The sequence below is a fragment of the Littorina saxatilis genome, linkage group LG12, assembly GCF_037325665.1.
Source record: "Littorina saxatilis isolate snail1 linkage group LG12, US_GU_Lsax_2.0, whole genome shotgun sequence".
Lineage (NCBI taxonomy): Eukaryota > Metazoa > Mollusca > Gastropoda > Littorinimorpha > Littorinidae > Littorina > Littorina saxatilis.
In genome coordinates, this window is record NC_090256.1 from 26948440 (window position 1) to 26966520 (window position 18081).

The following is an 18081-nucleotide window of genomic DNA, read 5'->3' on the forward strand; positions in this document are numbered from 1 at the left end:
GAAAATAATCCAGCCGCAAAATATATGATGAACATTTGCATGTAAGTGAGATGTAAAGTTCAGAGAGCGTTATGATCTTTGTTGATTTTGAGTTAGCATCATCAGTTCAGCAATTGTTCTTGCAATTTTTTTTAACGCACACACACACGCGCACACACACACACACATACACACACACACACACATATATTTATGCATAAGCCCAATAAAAGGGTTAGTTTTATTAAGTGCAAGCCGCAGCAGTGATTCTTCGCTGACGACTGTGGTTATTTGTATAAAATGCGATGAAAAGATGTCTTCTTCTCTGCATGGGAAAGAACTCTGTTTCTTGTGATTGCGCGACTTCCGGTGTATCCAACCGCATGTGCTTGTCTGTCAGCAGAAGGGATAATGTGTTGACACATTTTGTTCTTTTCTAAAAATCTATCCTGTCACTTCAGTCAAGATGAAGACGAAAGGGAAGAAATTAAAGAGGTGGCAGAAACACTGTAGCAGTGTGTCAAACCCATCTGAGAGACGTTTCAGAGAAGCAGCTAAAAATAGGTTCTTCAAACCTTCAGGTACGACATTTTCCTTGAACAGGTATTTGATGCCTGAGTTGGGCCTTTAGTTGACTGTTAAAATCGATGAGTGCACACACAAGGACGCTCATTTGAAGAAATGTATTAAAGAATGTTTATATAAAATCATACATATTTGTTAAGTGAAATGCAACTGCAAGCTACTGTGTTGCCTTTTTTTCAGCCAAGCAAGGGTACGTGCTTGGGACTGTTTCTTTCAGGCGAGACTTCCTTGCGGCTAGCCTCTCGCCGAGCTAGGAAGTGAGAGTGAATATGAAACGGTTTGATGGCTCGCTACACAAGAATTAGACACCATTGGTTGATACCGAAAAGGTCGTCTGCACTGTTCGGTAAACGGCCACGAACAGCCAATCAGATTGGCATGGCAGAGGTGCGGCCGCCATTTTTACTCGCTTAGCGAGCGAGCCTAAAACTACTTGGCCAATGCTTGCAAAAAACCTAGCGTCCCTCGCGGTGAGAATTGCCCAAGTAACGGTACTACTCGCGTCACTCGCCAATAGACCTTTTCGGTATCTGAGCAGCTCTTGCGAGACAGGCTCTTTGTTATGCTTTGAACGTCCGAGAACTTTGAACCTCCGCTTTTGCAGCTAGCGTGAGATCGCTGTACCACATGCTTTGCTATGCTCTGAAGTTTGCAAGAGATTACGAGAGCTTGGAATACCGATATTCTCGCCTTAAAGAAACAGGGGACAGGTAATGAGTGACTACTTTAGTCAATAATTGACTAAATGTTTCAGAAACTTCATGAAGTTTTTTTACTCCAGTATTAACCTACAGCAAGGAAGTCTGTAAGTGTAATAGATCATTAGATGTAGGAACACAACAACGACGTTAGTATTGGTAATGAATGACGTTAGTATTGGTAATGGCCCTCTGTTCATTCAAAATGAAGCCATAACTTTGTAGTTGATCTTGTAGGTCCAAGCGCTTTGACAGTTGAAGCTCTGCAGAAGCATGATCGTGATGGCGATCAGGGGGCCATGGAGCTGGACCCTCAGCAATCAGACGCTCGGACATTCAACACGTGGGCCACCAACTTCACAAACTGCACAAACCTGACCTTTGGCCGCATCCACAAGCTGTGGAATTCGAACAGTGCAACTCACAAAGAGGTCAGTGCGCTTGTGTCTTTCTTGAACAATTTATAACCTCAACCATTGTTTTTACTTTTGATTTTATTTTGCTGTTTCCAACAAGATAGGTTTTTACGCTTCCTTATTAAGTCATTTAATATGATTTATGCTCCAATTTAGTCGGTTTGGAGTAACGCACACCACCTGTTTATCCGTACATGTATGTATTTTGTCCCAACACGTCTGTTATATATGGTCAGGAATCTGTTAAGGTGTCCAAATGTTAAATTCCTGTTCTGGATACTTTTAACACACACTTGTCTTTGTATTTTGTTCTTTTTCTAAATGACAACAAAATAAACAAAACAGTTCTGAAGTATTCCTTATGCAGATTCTATCCATACCAAATTTATGTCTGTCAGTCGTCTGGATGCTGAGAAAATTGACTTTGTTCAAGAAAAAAAGCACCTTTTTGGGCACACAAGGCGTTACGCGAAATGCATGGTACATTGGGCATTGAATAACCAAGTTACTGATAAGGGTATCATCTCAATCTAATTTTTAATAGGTCCAGAAATTGATGGAGAAACATATGTTAGATTAATGAAAGTTTGATCTGAACATAGGTCTTGTATTTTGAGCGTCCTTTTCTTGCTGGTCAGTACGTTACATTTGGTGTAAATAATCATGAAAAAAGGGAAACTATCTTAAAAAAATGTTTCTGGTCAAACTTACTTAAAAATCATTGCAGAGGAAAGTCATTAGGTAGGATGATTGTATTTTTTTTTTAAATTGAGCGAAAAAGTTGTGTTTGATGTAATTTAATTGTACTTCTAAGTTAAAAATATGCGTTTGGTGTAAATGAAATTGTATCTACTTGCCCAAACAAGTTTTGTCACAGTCTTTAAATAATGCCATAATACACAAAAGTGTGTGTTTTCTTATACCTCAGACACCTGGTAGTTAAACTATGGTCACAGGATTCCTAGTGCTTGCACCTGTTGGCTTGTAGAGAGACTTAAGTGAGGCCATCTGACAAGGGTGTAAATGTAACGTACATACTGAGAATACTTGAAAATGACAATGAATTTGTTTTAGAGACAGAAGATAACTTATCAGTGCTTAAGAACAACCAGCAAGACCAAACCTTTGTTTCAACATGAAAACAAGCACACTGAATGACAAAATTTACCTCAGAAGGACCACTGTTGGGACATTTTGGTGTAAATGTAACATACATCACCTTGTTTTTTTTACTGAGACCATATGCAGCACATAATAATGCTAAAAACAGCACATAACAGTCTGTTGAGGGTTTATGAGCTAAATAAAAGATAAATTACCCTTCAAATGGACCTGCAGATCTTCGGAGCCTTCTGTATGTTACTTTACACCATCCTTTTGTGTAAAGATGTACACACAACCAAAAAGGCACAACCATTAATTTAACCCTTTATTTTGACTTGAGACAGGTAGCTTAGAACAAACAAGTTAGAAATACTGTTTAACTGATGTGAGCATAGCCCATTAAATGTAAATTCAGTACCTTGTACTTGCTGTTTGGTGTAAAGTAACGTACAGATCATGGGTAAAATTAACATTTGGTACCGTAGTGGAGTACCAACCTGACTATTTGTTATGATTTCTTGTTTGTAACTCAAAAAACTGCAGACCAAAATAGTGTAAAAATATTTAAAGAGGGTGATTTGATAATAATTTCTACACCGCTGACCGTGCTTTTTTCAAATTAAGTAATAACCTGATGATTGAGGTTAAGGTTTGCAAAACAAATGACATGAAAATTTACTGGAACCTTTTCTGCACTTCCATAGAGAATTTCATTGTTTTAAAAACAGTGTAAATAGGTAAATGTTGAATTGTAACTTTGATTCTGGGCTTTGGTGTAAAGTAACTAACGGATAAATGATTTTGCTTATATTGAGACAGGAGAAACTTTTTTCAAGTGTTGCTTTAGTACAGATCAACTCTACATTCAGCCATCAAGCCATTGGATAGTGAAACAGTTGCCTAAAGCTGAACCTAAGAAAATGACAGCACCTTAAAATTATGTTATGGTGTAAATGTAACATACAGTCATTTGTGCTTTATCTGCAAATATTTGATAAACCGAACACTTGACTGGAAAATAAAATGCTGCAATTGAAGGACAGGAATACCGAGATGTTTATTCATGTAAATTTAAGGAGGTTTAAAAAAGTCTAAAAATTGTAACACTTTTTGGACTCCTTGACAGATTCTTGGCCATATATATTCTTAATTTTGCTGCTTCCAAGTTTGAAAGCAAGCAATACATAAGATAAATCTTTATTTCATCATTATCATAGGTAGGTTTGCGCACTTAAATTAGTGAATACAGATATGTTGATGTACATTTTAGTTTTTTCAAGTAGTAGTAGTGAATGTTTTCTGATGTTCATTATGAAACGTTCCATTACTTTATTCATGCATGGATCTATCTTGGTTTTGTGGGTAATGTATGTGACAAAGGCATTTCGTCAAAATAGCTTCAGGGAGATGTACTTGTCTGGTGTGTTTTTCCACGTTTATTTATGTATTAACTGATTGGTTTGTTTATTATTTATTCATTATATTTCTTTTTTTCAGATTCTAGCTTTGCTAGCAACAATAACGGAAGTGATTCAAGAGAAAGGAGGTACTGGCACAGACACAGAGTACTTCTATGCTCTGGTAAGTTTGCTGAATTATTTGCTGTGAGTGGCTGTAAATTTATGCCAAGATGCTTTCTACACAAAAACGACCAAATTTGTATCCTGGCTGACAGGTGCTGCCCATTCCCAAAGCCACTTAACAATGAGAAAATCAACCAACCTGTCAATCAACATTACCATTACATGATACTTCAGGTAGTTTACAGGTATAAAGTGTGTACACGTCAAAATCAAGATACAATACATAAGACTCATCACAGCTTTCACTTTTCAGGGGAAAAGATGAATGACGGATTCACACACTCTCTTTCTTCATTCCTCCTTCCCTCTAGCTTCCACCTCACCCCCATCTGGCTCTGCCTTCTCTGTATGCATGGCTCAAACTTGCGGTTTTTCTCTCGTGTTCATCTACTTATCCATTCTCTTAGCCATTTTCCATCAAGTGACCAGTGATTCTGTTTCAGATTTCATACATGGAGGACATCAATTCAGAGGATAAAACATCGCTAGAAACAGCAACAGCAGCAGCTCTACTCCTCAGCATGGCTGTTAAAAAGTAAGTATGAAGTATGTTGACTTAAGCCTTTGCATGCGCATAGATGAACATACCTGCAGAGTTTGTATATATATATATATATATATATTGGAAACAATCTTGGTTAGAATACAGACTTTAGGTGCTCTAAACATGTGACAGGATATATTATATGCTGAATATGTTTGTTGTTAGACCTAGGTACATTCAACTGTAATTTTCTGTTATGTTTCAACTGCCTCATTTTTTCTTAATTTACCGGTACGGTTGGCCTAGTGGTAAGGCGTCTGCCCAGTGATCGGGAGGTCGTGGGTTTGAACCCCGGCCGGGTCATACCTAAGACTTTAAAATAGGCAATCTAGTGGCTGCTCCGCCTGGCGTCTGGCATTATGGGGTTAGTGCTAGGACTGGTTGGTCCGGTGTCAGAATAATGTGACTGGGTGAGACATGAAGCCTGTGCTGCGACTTCTGTCTTGTGTGTGGCGCACGTTATATGCCAAAGCAGCACCGCCCTGATATGGCCCTTCGTGGTCGGCTGGGCGTTAAGCAAGCAAACAAACAAACAAACAAACACAATTTCTTAATTTCTCTTTTCTCACTCTCAGGAGATGTGTATACGTTTGATATTCTTTGTGCAGAGTTCCCGCATCTGCATTGAAGAGTCGGTTTTCTGACATCTCCAAGGGGCTTCTTGGTGCCATCTTCAGACATGTAGAGACGGAATCCACATCTCTATTGAAATCTGTGAGTACAGATTACTGTTTCATTTTGTGCTCAGTCGTATCGTTTTTAAGGATTTATTTAGTAGAAGCTGTGTCTGGCCTTTCTTGCAACCTGATCTAGAATGTATTGTATGTATTTGATGTTCAAATAGTATGTTTTTGAGTCACTTGAGAAAAAGTGACTCTATGTAATCGGTCAGTGTTAGTCTGTCCGGCCGGCCGTCCGGCCGGCCGTCCGTAGACACCACCTTAACGTTGGACTTTTCTCGGAAACTATCAAAGCGATCGGGCTCATATTTTGTTTAGTCGTGACCTCCAATGACCTCTACACTTTAACGATGGTTTCGTTGACCTTTGACCTTTTTCAAGGTCACAGGTCAGCGTCAAAGGAAAAATTAGACATTTTATATCTTTGACAAAGTTCATCGGATGTGATTGAAACTTTGTAGGATTATTCTTTACATCAAAGTATTTACATCTGTAGCCTTTTACGAACGTTATCAGAAAAACAAGGGAGATAACTAGCCTTTTCTGTTCGGCAACACACAACTTAACGTTGGGCTTTTCTCGGAAACTATAAAAGTGACCGGGCTCAAATTTTATGTGAACGTGACTCATTGTGTTGTGAATAGCAATTTCTTCCTGTCCATCTGATGCCTCATATAATATTCAGAACTGCGAAAGTGACTCGATCGAGCGTTTGCTCTTCTTGTTATTCATAGTTAATATGTAAAGCGCGGAGAGCATAGATTCCTGTGGGTTGCGCTATATTAGCTGTTATTATTATTATTAGTTTTGTGTTATATGTCTAATTACAACCAGCAATGAGCCTTTTTGCGGTAAATTGTTATTTATTGTTTGAGTCAGTGAATGCACCCTACTGATGATTATGATGGTTTTACATGTATGTGCAGCAGAGGAGAGAAGCGATGATAATTGTGACTTTCAAATCAGTGCAGCTGTCAATGATGGCAGTATTAGGGGTTGAATGTTGTTGAGGATGTTAGACGAATGAAGTTTTGTCCACTGTCTTTCAGCTGCTGATGACCTTAGCTTGTGTGCTGAGAGTGCAGGAGGCTGCAGCCTGGACAATCCTTTCAACAAAGAACACCTACAAAATATTGCTGGACTTTGTTTTACACAAGAAACCAAGGGTGAGTGGATACTGTAATTGTGTTCTCTGCTCAACTTTTTGCTGGTCCTTTTCCCAGAAATTTGGTGAAAATGGTTGCACAGGAATGCCGTCTATGACCTAAAATAAAGTTAAGATTGTAAAATGTGGCATATGCAGGGATATTCTTATGACTGGTCTGTATAGTAAAAATCTCTCTAGTTTACACACGTGGTGACTTTTTAGTGGGGAGCCAAACGTTTGAGGTGACAGTGATTGTGAGTTCTGATCTTCATAAGTCATATCCAGCCAACAGTGCACATTATACCTCATTTTTTACTGTGAGGCTTATCCCTTGACACAATTTATCAGTGCCAATTGCCTCATTGTTTTTCAAGGGGTGCAACTCTTGTATAGACCATAACAGCCTCAACAGATTTATTTCTGAACATTGTCTATTGAAAGAATGTGGTCCGTTCTGCTGTGCGGTATTTGCAGTCCTGGTAAGAAATTGACACTGAGTTCTTCCTTTCATTGTTGCTGAAGTTTTGCTGATTTCTGTACAGGTGAGAAAAGCAGCACAACAGGCAGTGAAGGTGGTGATGAAAGGTAGTCTGTTCCTGTCGCAAGCCAACCCCCCTCCCTACCACCCAGCGGCTGTACCCACCTCAGACTTCTGCGTCAACACCATCGAGAAGAAAGGCGGAAAACTGGGTAAATGCTTGTTTGTTTGATGACAAGACGTGCTGTGGATTTGTGAGTATGTGCACTGATCATTTTGAAAGAGAAAACAAACAACCAGTTGCTTCATTGTTATTATTATGCCTGAGTACAATTAAGTATTCTTGGGAGATGGGCATGTACCCTTTTTGGCAGTGGAAGCATCGGAAAGTCACTTGATCTCATTTACATTTCTCTGTAGCGACCCAAAGATTAGCTATATTGTTGTTGACCAAAAAAGTTAGCATGGGTGATATTCCTCTGCTTTGCTTAGGTATGTAAAAGTAATGTTGAGCAATAGGCTTAGACATGTACAAAATGTTGAAGCGAGTTGAAGAGTGAAATACTTTAATCAATGATGTTTACATACCCACGTTGACCATGATGAACCCTCAGTTATCCAACGGTCTGTAAATTTTTTTTTCTCCAGCTTTATAGCACCAAGATTAGTCTAAAGTTTGCATATGTTGAATCAATATTTTTAACACTGTGTTCAACACTTTTATTATTTATTTTGCTTCCTTACAAGTTACATTACAGTGTTCTAGATGATCGAACGTGTAACAAAGACCTGTACGCGTACGTGTAGACATAGCGTCATCCGTGACTCACTTTTTTTCTCCAATGTTCCAAATCATACGCTGTTTTGCTCCCACCAAGACTGCATATCTTGGCAAACGCGTGACGTAAAAACTAGATTTGATGACGTTACCCGTACATGTTCCCGTACACATGCTGAAAAGTGCCACATCTAGATCTTGCTAATACTTTGTTTTCTGCATGCAGGTGCAGCAGAGGCGGCAGACACATTGCACGCCCTTGACCTCTTGCAGGATGTCATGGTGGCCTTTCCCAAGAAGTGCATAGAAAAATGCTGCAACACCATCTTGAGTGTGATGACAGTCAGCAAGCCGGTAAGACAGAGAGTTGTAGCCAAAAAAATCATTTGGTGTGTGTTACAAGCTTTGGAATCTAACTTCGTATTTATGTCTAGGGTATTATGGGGTTAGATCGTTTCCAAGCTTTTTCCCTGGTTTTCTTTTTATGAATATGTGAACTTTACGCTATAAAGATTAGTATGTATGTAGGATGATGTGAAATAAATAAAGGTGTACAGATGTGATAACGTTGGAGTTCCTTTTAAAACAAATTTAATTTGGAATAGACAAATGAATGAAAGGTATCAATGAAAAGAAGTTTACTTCCCAGCGATTGGTAAGATGTCCAAGGTCTGACCCAGTTCCAATGGTTCACACGTGCTTCCTCACTATGTACTGAATTGTCTTTGGCTATGCACAGTTCTTATCGTCGATTCCTGATAGCAAGACAGCAAAGTCTTGTTCCGCACACACAGTCTTGATCATCAGATTACGATAAGGGTCGTCATCAATTCCTTGGTACTTCGTAGGGAAAAGTACTTCTTGAGATGAGATCCACAACTCGTCACGAGGATGACTTGGATTCGCACGAGTATCTCTATGTCTTGAACATGAGGTAGAATTTATCTTGAGTGAATGTATTGCATATGTTCGTGAGTTGTTTGCTCTCCTCCATTTGTCAAACGCTAAGGTTCTTGTGATGAGCCTGCTGTCCTGTCAGATGATGCTTCACCCGTTAGCTTCGAGATGTTAGCTTGACTTCATGCCGAACTGGTCGACGTCAGGGCGTCAGGAGACAAGAGCTGGTCGACGTTATGGGCAACGTCAAGGGACAAGAGTCAAAAGTCAAGACCTGTGACCAAAGGAAACATATGTTAATATCGGCACATAAAAATCCGAAAGCGGACACACTACTCACCGTAGAATTTATAGCCAAAGATGGAAATCCAACGGTCATCTTCTGAAACACACCTTCAAATAACACATAATCTCACGGAAATTGTGCTGCTTGCAGAACTCTGTGAAGAAAAGATTGTTTCCCACTTGTTCACAATAATCTGGTGTTCCTTACCTCAAAATAGGTCTGTGATATTGAACATTTTCCACGAGCTAAACAGACCACGTCTCTCCATTTTGAAAGAATAATTTGACGGGTACATTGATGTCTTCATACACACCGATAAACAAGATCGCATGCACATAGAATATAAACAATCAAGAAAAAATGTTTTAACAAGAAAACAGCCTTGAACACATTGATTTTTATTATTCTCACATCATTTTCCGCAGTTATGAATTTACCAAAGATTCATAGTTAAACTTTCAATGCACACAAAAGGATTGTATGAATTCGCAGTGATGAGGTCCAAAGTCGTCAAAGAGAACTTTTCTTTCCAAAGCGTGACGTCATATCCAAAGCGCGACGTCATTTTTATTCTTTTACGAATACTCTCGGTCACCCATGTTACTTGTTTGGCTGAATTAGCGCAACAGTGTGCACGCTTATGTATTTTTTATATAGTTACAGTGCATTATCTTATGAATTGTTTTGAGGGGAGATAGCGTTGCGAGATGAAGCGTGTGGTTATTATTAATTGCCTTTTCCTTCTTGGCACAGAAATGTACTTGCTTTCCACAGAAGTGATGAAACTTCTCTTTTATCCATTTAAAATTTTGATATTTATACATTTTTTATTCTCTTTTTCAGTTGGTGATAGAACATGGCATGAAAGCTCTTTATGGATTGTTCAGTCAGCATCCCCCTGATGCAGAAGTCCCGGCACAACTCAACGCACAGATCATAAATGTAAGTTCAGTTTCTCTTTTTTATGAATGATTGTTTTGCAGATAAAGTGATGCACTTTAGATGACTCATTCATTCATGACCTAGCTGCAGCTGATCTCTCACCTCATGTTATGAATATTTACCACTGTAATGTTCTCAAAAACATTCTCACAAGATGAACTGTGCTGACCATGCATTTTCATCGCTTCGTTTTTTCTTGGCCCAGAGCTAGCCACAGATTCAGATTTAATGTCAAACAGAGAGAAAATGACATAAAAGCACATTTGGCACAAAATAAATGACATCATTTTACTTGAATCTTCAGAACTTTGACCATGACATTTTTAAGGGAGCTTGTAAGCTTGGCATGTGTAGATAGTGGGTGGTGTGTAATCAGAGCTGTGTGTTTCTAACACCTTCCTTTCCTTGCAGGCACTTCACAGCTACCGGCCAGAGGAGAATGACAGTTTGACAATGCCGGTCTGGCTGGCTCTCATGGGATACGCACACCTTAATCTTTTCAGGTTTGTTCAGCGGTTATGTTAATTAGATATGTGCAGGAAGGTTTGTCAATATAACACTTACCTCGACAGTATTATTGTTTTCTATTCAAGAAAGACCATGCTTGCTTCTCTAAACCAAAGTGGAAGTAAAACATGAGTGTATTTCTGTATTGAATGGCAAGTGAACATTTAGGTAAATAATGGGAGTTGTCTGTGCCAATCAACTTGCTCTGATCAACAACATATTTAATACAGGATCACATTAGTAACAGTGAAATAGTATACCCTTTTGGTTAGAAAGTAGTTCTGCTGCTAAACCGGCACGGTTGGCCTAGTGGTAAGGCGTCCGCCCCGTGATCGGGAGGTCGTGGGTTCGAACCCCGGCCGGGTCATACCTAAGACTTTAAAATAGGCAATCTAGTGGCTGCTCCGCCTGGCGTCTGGCATTATGGGGTTAGTGCTAGGACTGGTTGGTCCGGTGTCAGAATAATGTGATTTCTGTCTTGTGTGTGGCGCACGTTATATGTCAAAGCAGCACCGCCCTGATATGGCCCTTCGTGGTCGGCTGGGCGTTAAGCAAACAAACAAACAAACAAAAAAGTTCTGCTGCTTACGTGTTTGTATGTGTTTATGTGAAGAATTGTATAAGCCTTATTTCTTCAACTACAGTGGCGCTTGCATAACCTTTTTGGTAATTTTCCCCATGTTGTCATTGGGTGAATTTCAGGTATCTAGAAAATGTATGCTTTACAGGATGTCCTTGAATGTTTATATAAAGAAGTTTTTCACTCAAATACATGTACATTTGTTATTGTTGCTGTGTGATTTTCCTGCAGGCTTGACATAGATCTCGGCCTGGGCCACTTCCCCAAGCTGTTTTCTGAAGCCATGAAATGTCTGCTGTCACATCATAAAAGTGTCAGGAGCTCTGCAGCCAACATTGTCAATGTAAGTCTTAGCTTAGTTTCACTTTTTCAATCTTTTTAAGAGATTAGGGGAGAGGAGCGTATATATTTAGAAATGCATGACTGTTTGTTTTCTTTCAGAATATGGTTGCAGAATATGTAAGCTGCAGAGGTCCAAATTGCTCAGCAGAGAAATGTTCTAATGAATGAAAAGTTATTGTATGTAGTCATATTTGACACACGCAAAATCCTACCAACATTTATCCTGAAACAAGATGGAGGGTGGTCAGAAGGCAGCAAGCCATGTGACTTGGAATAATAGGCCGTGAAAAGTATATACTCGCCTAACACGCTTGAGATTTACTGGCCGATGTGAATGCGTGATATATTGTGTAAAAAATTCCATCTCACACGGCATATTGTAAACGCCATGAGCCTCCCCTCTGGGAGGGTATGTGCGTAGAAAAACTCACTGTAATAATAATAATAATCTTTGTCAGAAATATGGATATGTCTAAAGAACAACACACAATGTTCGCGTTAATGGGAACTCTCCAGTATTTTACCATTTTTATGTCAAATTACTAGAGAGAAAAAATCACCAGTAGGTTATTATTGTTTATTGTCTCTTCAGCACTTGATACTATTTGAGACTGTCACCAGTAGGTCAGTCCTACTAGTTTTGATAGCACTTGACTAGTTTCCATATCAAAATAAAGTTATTGGTTTGTCATCACAACTTACTTTGGCTGGTTGACCTGACCAAGTGAGAGTTCTTTTTATATTTAGTCAAGTTTTGACTAAATATTTTAACGTAGAGGGGGGAATCGAGACGAGGGTCGTGGTGTATGTGTGTGTGTGTGTGTGTCTGTGTGTGTGTGTAGAGCGATTCAGACTAAACTACTGGACCGATCTTTATGAAATTTGACATGAGAGTTCCTGGGTATGAAATCCCCGAACGTTTTTTTCATTTTTTTGATAAATGTCTTTGATGACGTCATATCCGGCTTTTCGTGAAAGTTGAGGCGGCACTGTCACGCCCTCATTTTTCAACCAAATTTGTTGAAATTTTGGTCAAGTAATCTTCGACGAAGCCCGGGGTTCGGTATTGCATTTCAGCTTGGTGGCTTAAAAATTAATTAATGACTTTGGTCATTAAAAATCTGAAAACTGTAAAAAAAAATAAAAATTTATAAAACGATCCAAATTTACGTTTATCTTATTCTCCGTCATTTGCTGATTCCAAAAACATATAAATATGTTATATTTGGATTAAAAACAAGCTCTGAAAATTAAATATATAAAAATTATTATCAAAATTAAATTGTCCAAATCAATTTAAAAACACTTTCATCTTATTCCTTGTCGGTTCCTGATTCCAAAAACATATAGATATGATATGTTTGGATTAAAAACACGCTCAGAAAGTTAAAACAAAGAGAGGTACAGAAAAGCGTGCTATCCTTCTTAGCGCAACTACTACCCCGCTCTTCTTGTCAATTTCACTGCCTTTGCCATGAGCGGTGGCCTGACGATGCTACGAGTAAAATGGCATTGCGTTCAGTTTCATTCTGTGAGTTCGACAGCTACTTGACTAAATATTGTATTTTCGCCTTACGCGACTTGTTGTTCAATGCTTTTCTCTTGCCTTTTGGTTAGTGCCGGTTTTCAAAACAAATAGCATGATCACTGACACACTTACCTTTCACACACAATGCTTCCTTTGTTAACAGATGCTGCTAAAGCGGTGCATCGGCATGGAGACACAAAAGCTGGCTGTACAGATGAAAGGCGTGAAAGCAGACGGAGCTGAAACGCCAATGCACAAGATTATCCGGGCCCTGGAGACAGGGCTGAGTTACCAGTTCAACCAGAACTGGGACATGGTCTTTCATCTCCTGGCCACTGCTATGGAGGTGAGCGAAACTTCTCCTTTTTAGTTCTCTTTGTTTGAAACCTGTACACTTTTTTTTTCAGAATTATTTTTGTGGCCATTTTCAAATTTTTATCTTTGGGGTGAGAGGGATTACATAACAAGTGCACAGTAAGACTAAGAAGTCATTTTTGAAATATTTTGCATTCAGGTAAAATACAGAAACCGTGGGACTATTGTAATAATGTTTGAAATATTTCTTTTCTGTTAAGACTTGTATCTTTTGTTATTCTTTTTTGAGTCACTTGAGAAAAAGTGACTCTATGTAATCGGTCAGTGTTAGTCTGTCCGGACGGCCGGCCGGCCGGCCGTCCGTAGACACCACCTTAACGTTGGACTTTTCTCGGAAACTATCAAAGCGATCGGGCTCATATTTTGTTTAGTCGTGACCTCCAATGACCTCTACACTTTAACGATGGTTTCGTTGACCTTTGACCTTTTTCAAGGTCACAGGTCAGCGTCAAAGGAAAAATTAGACATTTTATATCTTTGACAAAGTTCATCGGATGTGATTGAAACTTTGTAGGATTATTCTTTACATCAAAGTATTTACATCTGTAGCCTTTTACGAACGTTATCAGAAAAACAAGGGAGATAACTAGCCTTTTCTGTTCGGCAACACACAACTTAACGTTGGGCTTTTCTCGGAAACTATAAAAGTGACCGGGCTCAAATTTTATGTGAACGTGACTCATTGTGTTGTGAATAGCAATTTCTTCCTGTCCATCTGATGCCTCATATAATATTCAGAACTGCGAAAGTGACTCGATCGAGCGTTTGCTCTTCTTGTTTAATTTTTTTATTATCCAATTGGAGGATGTTCTGGGGGATTTCATAATGTTGCTGAAAGTACATACATGCAAACATCTAGAAATTTTCCCTCTTATAAGCTTGGACATACGCATAACTTTTCTCTGGGACATTTCTATCAGAATCTAAGAATGTGTGCTTACTGTTTTCTTCTAACTGTGGCTTTTTGTTTTGTTTGCAGGTACTTGGACAAATTTGCCCTGATCTGCTGAAAAAGGTGAGTGGGCCAACATACGAGAGATAAAATCTTAGTTGTAAACAACTCCTTTATTTATATCTATGTAGCATTCTTCTTTGGAACTGCAAGAGCTCAGACATAAAGTGAAAACACTTCTTATCCAGGGAACAAAAGCAATGCAGTAGTAGCGTCCTATGTATGTTTCAGTGTCTTGGATAATACTGGAATGATGTATGTTTTTGTTGTGTTTTGGCATCTTTGTTCATGTAACATTAATTTCATGTCATCTTTCAGTGTCAAAAATGCGATCTAGTAAAGTTTTAAAATGTGATGTGGGCTTGTGTCGTGTTTTTGTTCTTTTACTCCAGTAGCGTTGGCATTCTATGTCTTCTTGCATCTTGTTTCTGTGTTTTCACTCCAGTAGCATGTAAGTACAGTGGAATCCCCCTTTTAAGACCCCCCAAATTAAGACTTCCTCCTTTTTAAGACCTTGATTTTTTACATTTTCTGTTCATAACATCTGTTGATTTATCCCTATTTTAAGACTCCCTCCTTTTTAAGACCTGATTTTGTTTGATTTTTGGAGGTCTTTACAGGGGGGTTCAAATGTATCTGATATATATGTATGCTTTGTCATATTTTAGTGTCTTCGATCCATGGCGGACTTGCGGGACTCTGTGAACTTTGGGTTCCGAGCAGAGGTGGACTTGGCGGTGGGTAAGGCTGTCCGCTTCATGGGGCCTCGTCAGGTGATGGACGCCATCCCTCTCAACATCACAGGCAACGAGTCAGTATTTTCTGATCTTCCACCTAGTCTTATTTACTTTCTATCTTTTTTGTCTCTTGATTTTGGATAATCTCTTTGTCAAATAGTTCACTATTTGGTTAATGTTTTAGTAGATACTTTATCTTTTATATATCGACGTCATGGTGGAATTTTGGCGTACCTTGTTTTAAACAGCTTATCAGGAGAAGGAAATAGTGTTGATATTCCTTCCTGGTATGGATAGATAGATAAAAGAATGTTAAATCATGCATTGTGAATCCTAATTAAGAGAATATTTTTCATGGAGAATGATTTACTTAGTTTAAAGCTCAAAAACGTCACAATCGCCAAGAATCAAGTTACGCGATGACATCGATATGAGTCTGTGAGATCGCAAAGGTCAAAGTTTGATGACATCGAGCTCATGTTGTTCATTGATTTTGGTTTGGTTGTGTCTGTGCATGTAGCTTATGCAATGGCAGAGACATCAGCTACCAAGCAATATACAGTGGTGGCTTTCATGAGATGACATTTCTGTGTCTGTACATGTGTTTGTGAGCGATTTAAAAACATTAAATATAAAATACAGTCTGAAAACTTCTGAGTGGCAGTGGCTGTTGTTGACAAAATCAGTCACTGCAAAAGGAGTTAAGAGGAAAAACAATTGTTGAAGGAAAAGAACTATCGTAAGGTGCTAATAACTACCTCTACATTTATGTTCAGTTACTATCCCCCTGAAAATGACCCTAACCTTGCAGTAAATTGTTTCAGAGAGAGCCCAGACCTATCAAGGAGCTGGCTCCTGCCTGTCATCAGGGACAATGTTTCTGACACAGAGTTCTCTTTCTTTGCTACCTTCTTCCTTCCCCTGGCAGTTCGCTTCCATCAGAACGGTCGGTTTGACAAAGAGTTGCTGCTTTATGAGAAAGTCTTGGATGTCTCTTTCTCTTGCCCTCTCTCTCTCTTCCCTTCTCACTCTTTTTTTTAAATGAGTATGTTTGTGTCACTATCCCTCTCTGCCTCTCTCACACTCTCTGCCTCTCTCACACTCTCTGCCTCTCTCACACTCTCTGCCTCTCTCACACTCTCTTTCTACCTTATTTCTCTCTGTCTTTGTCTCTTTCTCCCTCTGTCTCTCTCTCTCCCTCTGTCTCTGTCTCTCCCTCTGTCTCTCCCCCTCTCTCTCTCTCTCTCTTGTCCACCTTTCTCTCCTCTCTCTCTCTCTCTCTCTCTCTCTCTCTCTCTCTCTCTCTCTCTCTCTCTCTCTCTCTCTCTCTCTCTCTCTCTCTCTCTCTCTCTCTCTCTCTCTCTCAGTGTATCTTAAGCGCCTGGAGCCAATTGATGGGACTCGCGCTATAGAAAAGTTATTTATTATTATTATTATTATTTATCTTTATATCTCCATCTTTATTTCTCTCACTCCCTCCCTTTCTCTCCCTCTCCCCCCCCCCCCCCCCCCCCTCTCTCTCTCTGTGTCTCTCTTTGTTCTCTCTCTCTTTGTTCTTTCTCTCCTTTTCTCTTTGGATAGTGTTCAGATGTACTCTTAAAATCTGAGTCATTCTAGAGTGTCAAAGAATATTTCCGGCAGCTGAAGAACGGAGTTAATAAGCAAAGCAATCGGCAGGTTGAAGAGAATCTTTCTTTTTGTGATTTTCAGTGCATTAGTTTTGGCATGACTGTTTATCAGACAGAGTAGAAAGCAAACATTGAAATTATTGAGAAGTCATATATTTGCTGAATTTCTATCAACAGCCAAAAAGTGTGCAACGGGGAAGAAAAAGGTGCTGTCAGAGACGTATGAAACGTTGGAGCTACAGGTGTGGTCCATGCTGAAAGGCTTCAGTACTCGCCCCACAGATCTTGCCAAGGTGGGTGAACTTTCTGGGGGTTGTAGAACTTTGTATCTTTATAGCAGATTTGGAAGATGAGGTATCTGTAATGTGCGGGGCTGGCAGGTATAAAATGTGTTATTATAAATCATAATGCAAGAAATGTCTGTGAAAGATTTACTTTGATCATCATCCATGCAAGGTCAAAGTCAGAGGAAGGGACGGTTTCACAACCACTGCTTTATGGCTGCCATGACTTGGTAACGGACCTAGGGTGAAAAGTTACCAATTTTCTATTGTTCTAATAATATTTCTGTGTGAAGTTATCATTTTCGTTTTGTTTTTTGCTCTGTGATGTTTCATTTTTGAAACTTTCTTTTTTCATTGTGTAATTGATCTGTTTTGCTGTGTTTTATGAGATTTTTTTGCATGTAGTGTTTACATAATGTGTTGACGATTTTACATATTGATTTCAGTCGTTTGACAGCAACATAGCGAAGGAGCTGGGAAAGATTCTTGCTCAGCGCCAAGACCTTCAGATGGATGTGATGGCCGCTGTGCGCAACCTTGTCAACTGCAGTAAGAGTGATGGTGAGGGAAAGTGTTGCAGGGTGCTGCAGGTTTACACACACTCATCCAAATGCTCACTTACACATAGATAAAGGCCTTTTCTGTGAGTTCAGCTTAGAAAATGACAGAGATTTCAAGTGATATACAGTGATGCCTTTCATGAGATGACATTTTTGCTGCAAGACAAATGTTTCCGCTCAGATCTAATTTATGAAGTGTATACTTAGGTAGAATTACAGTAACAGACTGTGTACCAACTTTAACATTAAATTACATATTCTTACTCCCAATCACATATTGCATTTGACTACGTCTGAGATGCTAGGTACTGAAAACGCTTACCCATCTAACACAACAAGGGGAAGCAAACCCATCACCAAAAAGGCAAACGTAGCCATGGTAACGAGAGGGTATCCCGGGAGTTACCTCCCCTCTAGTGGATACCACGTCACTTCCTACCACAACACGTGGCAACGCATACGATTTTCAGC

The 18081-nt window shown here is 39.3% G+C and overlaps 1 protein-coding gene across 1 annotated transcript in view; it reads left to right on the forward strand.

Moving 5' to 3' along the window:
• Positions 1-272: 272 nt before the first annotated feature.
• The window catches only part of LOC138981637 (RRP12-like protein), a gene marked incomplete in the record, with an annotated part of 40672 nt that continues 22863 nt past the window's right edge, over positions 273-18081 (forward strand). The window contains 17 exon segments of the mRNA XM_070354630.1: positions 273-560; positions 1500-1693; positions 4280-4363; positions 4809-4900; positions 5518-5623; positions 6639-6755; positions 7279-7426; positions 8219-8346; positions 10019-10117; positions 10529-10620; positions 11436-11547; positions 13238-13420; positions 14429-14464; positions 15070-15212; positions 15963-16084; positions 16944-17059; positions 17497-17611. Coding sequence (XP_070210731.1) covers positions 446-560; positions 1500-1693; positions 4280-4363; positions 4809-4900; positions 5518-5623; positions 6639-6755; positions 7279-7426; positions 8219-8346; positions 10019-10117; positions 10529-10620; positions 11436-11547; positions 13238-13420; positions 14429-14464; positions 15070-15212; positions 15963-16084; positions 16944-17059; positions 17497-17611 — 2002 coding nt within the window.